Below are 603 nucleotides of genomic sequence, written 5' to 3'. Positions count from 1 at the left end.
AAAGTGATGCTCGGGAAGAGAAATCTGAGCAGAAAAGGCCCCGTGATAATGCTGATAATGTTGCTACTGCTCCATCCACATCTAATCCCAACAGCGATGACAACACAATACAGTCCACCAACACTGTTGATGCTGCAAATGAACCGTCTACCCACACAGCAAATAACAGTGCTTTGAATGGGATAAACTTAAATGAGGGCCAAATAAAAGAAGAAACACTAAATCATACAAATATAATGAATGTGATGGGTCCTGACAGCAGCATCATGGTCTCCTACATGGTCCCTCTTGCACTTCTTGTGGGTGTTGTTGGTTTTGTGGTGGTTCCATGAGAGATCCATTCATATTCAGAAATAATAAACACTTTTGCTAAATACGGTCCTTTGAATCAAATCCCACAAACCGCAATACATTGACCGTTCTTTTTTTTTTCAGCGTTCTTCGCTCAATTGGAAAATTGTCTTTTAATTGTTTATGATTTATTGCTATGATTTTATATTCTTTTTCTGAAAATGAATTATTATCAAATATACATTTTGCAGAATTCCACTGTTCGTTATCATATACATGAGAGTACACATATATATATGGTGAGAGAACGAT

General features: G+C 36.8%; 1 protein-coding gene across 1 annotated transcript; it reads left to right on the top strand.

Moving 5' to 3' along the window:
* Positions 1 to 332, top strand: TM35_002691010 (uncharacterized protein; the record flags this gene model as incomplete). The annotated part of the gene is made up of 1 exon (XM_029032065.1): positions 1 to 332. A coding segment is annotated over one exon (332 nt), but the record flags the coding sequence as incomplete, so codon positions are not given.
* Between the last annotated feature and the right edge of the window lie 271 nt (positions 333 to 603).

This window comes from Trypanosoma theileri, assembly GCF_002087225.1.
Source record: "Trypanosoma theileri isolate Edinburgh chromosome Unknown TM35_Tth_269_V1, whole genome shotgun sequence".
In the NCBI taxonomy this organism is placed as follows: Eukaryota; Euglenozoa; class Kinetoplastea; order Trypanosomatida; family Trypanosomatidae; genus Trypanosoma; species Trypanosoma theileri.
This window is presented reverse-complemented; position numbering and strand designations above follow the sequence as displayed.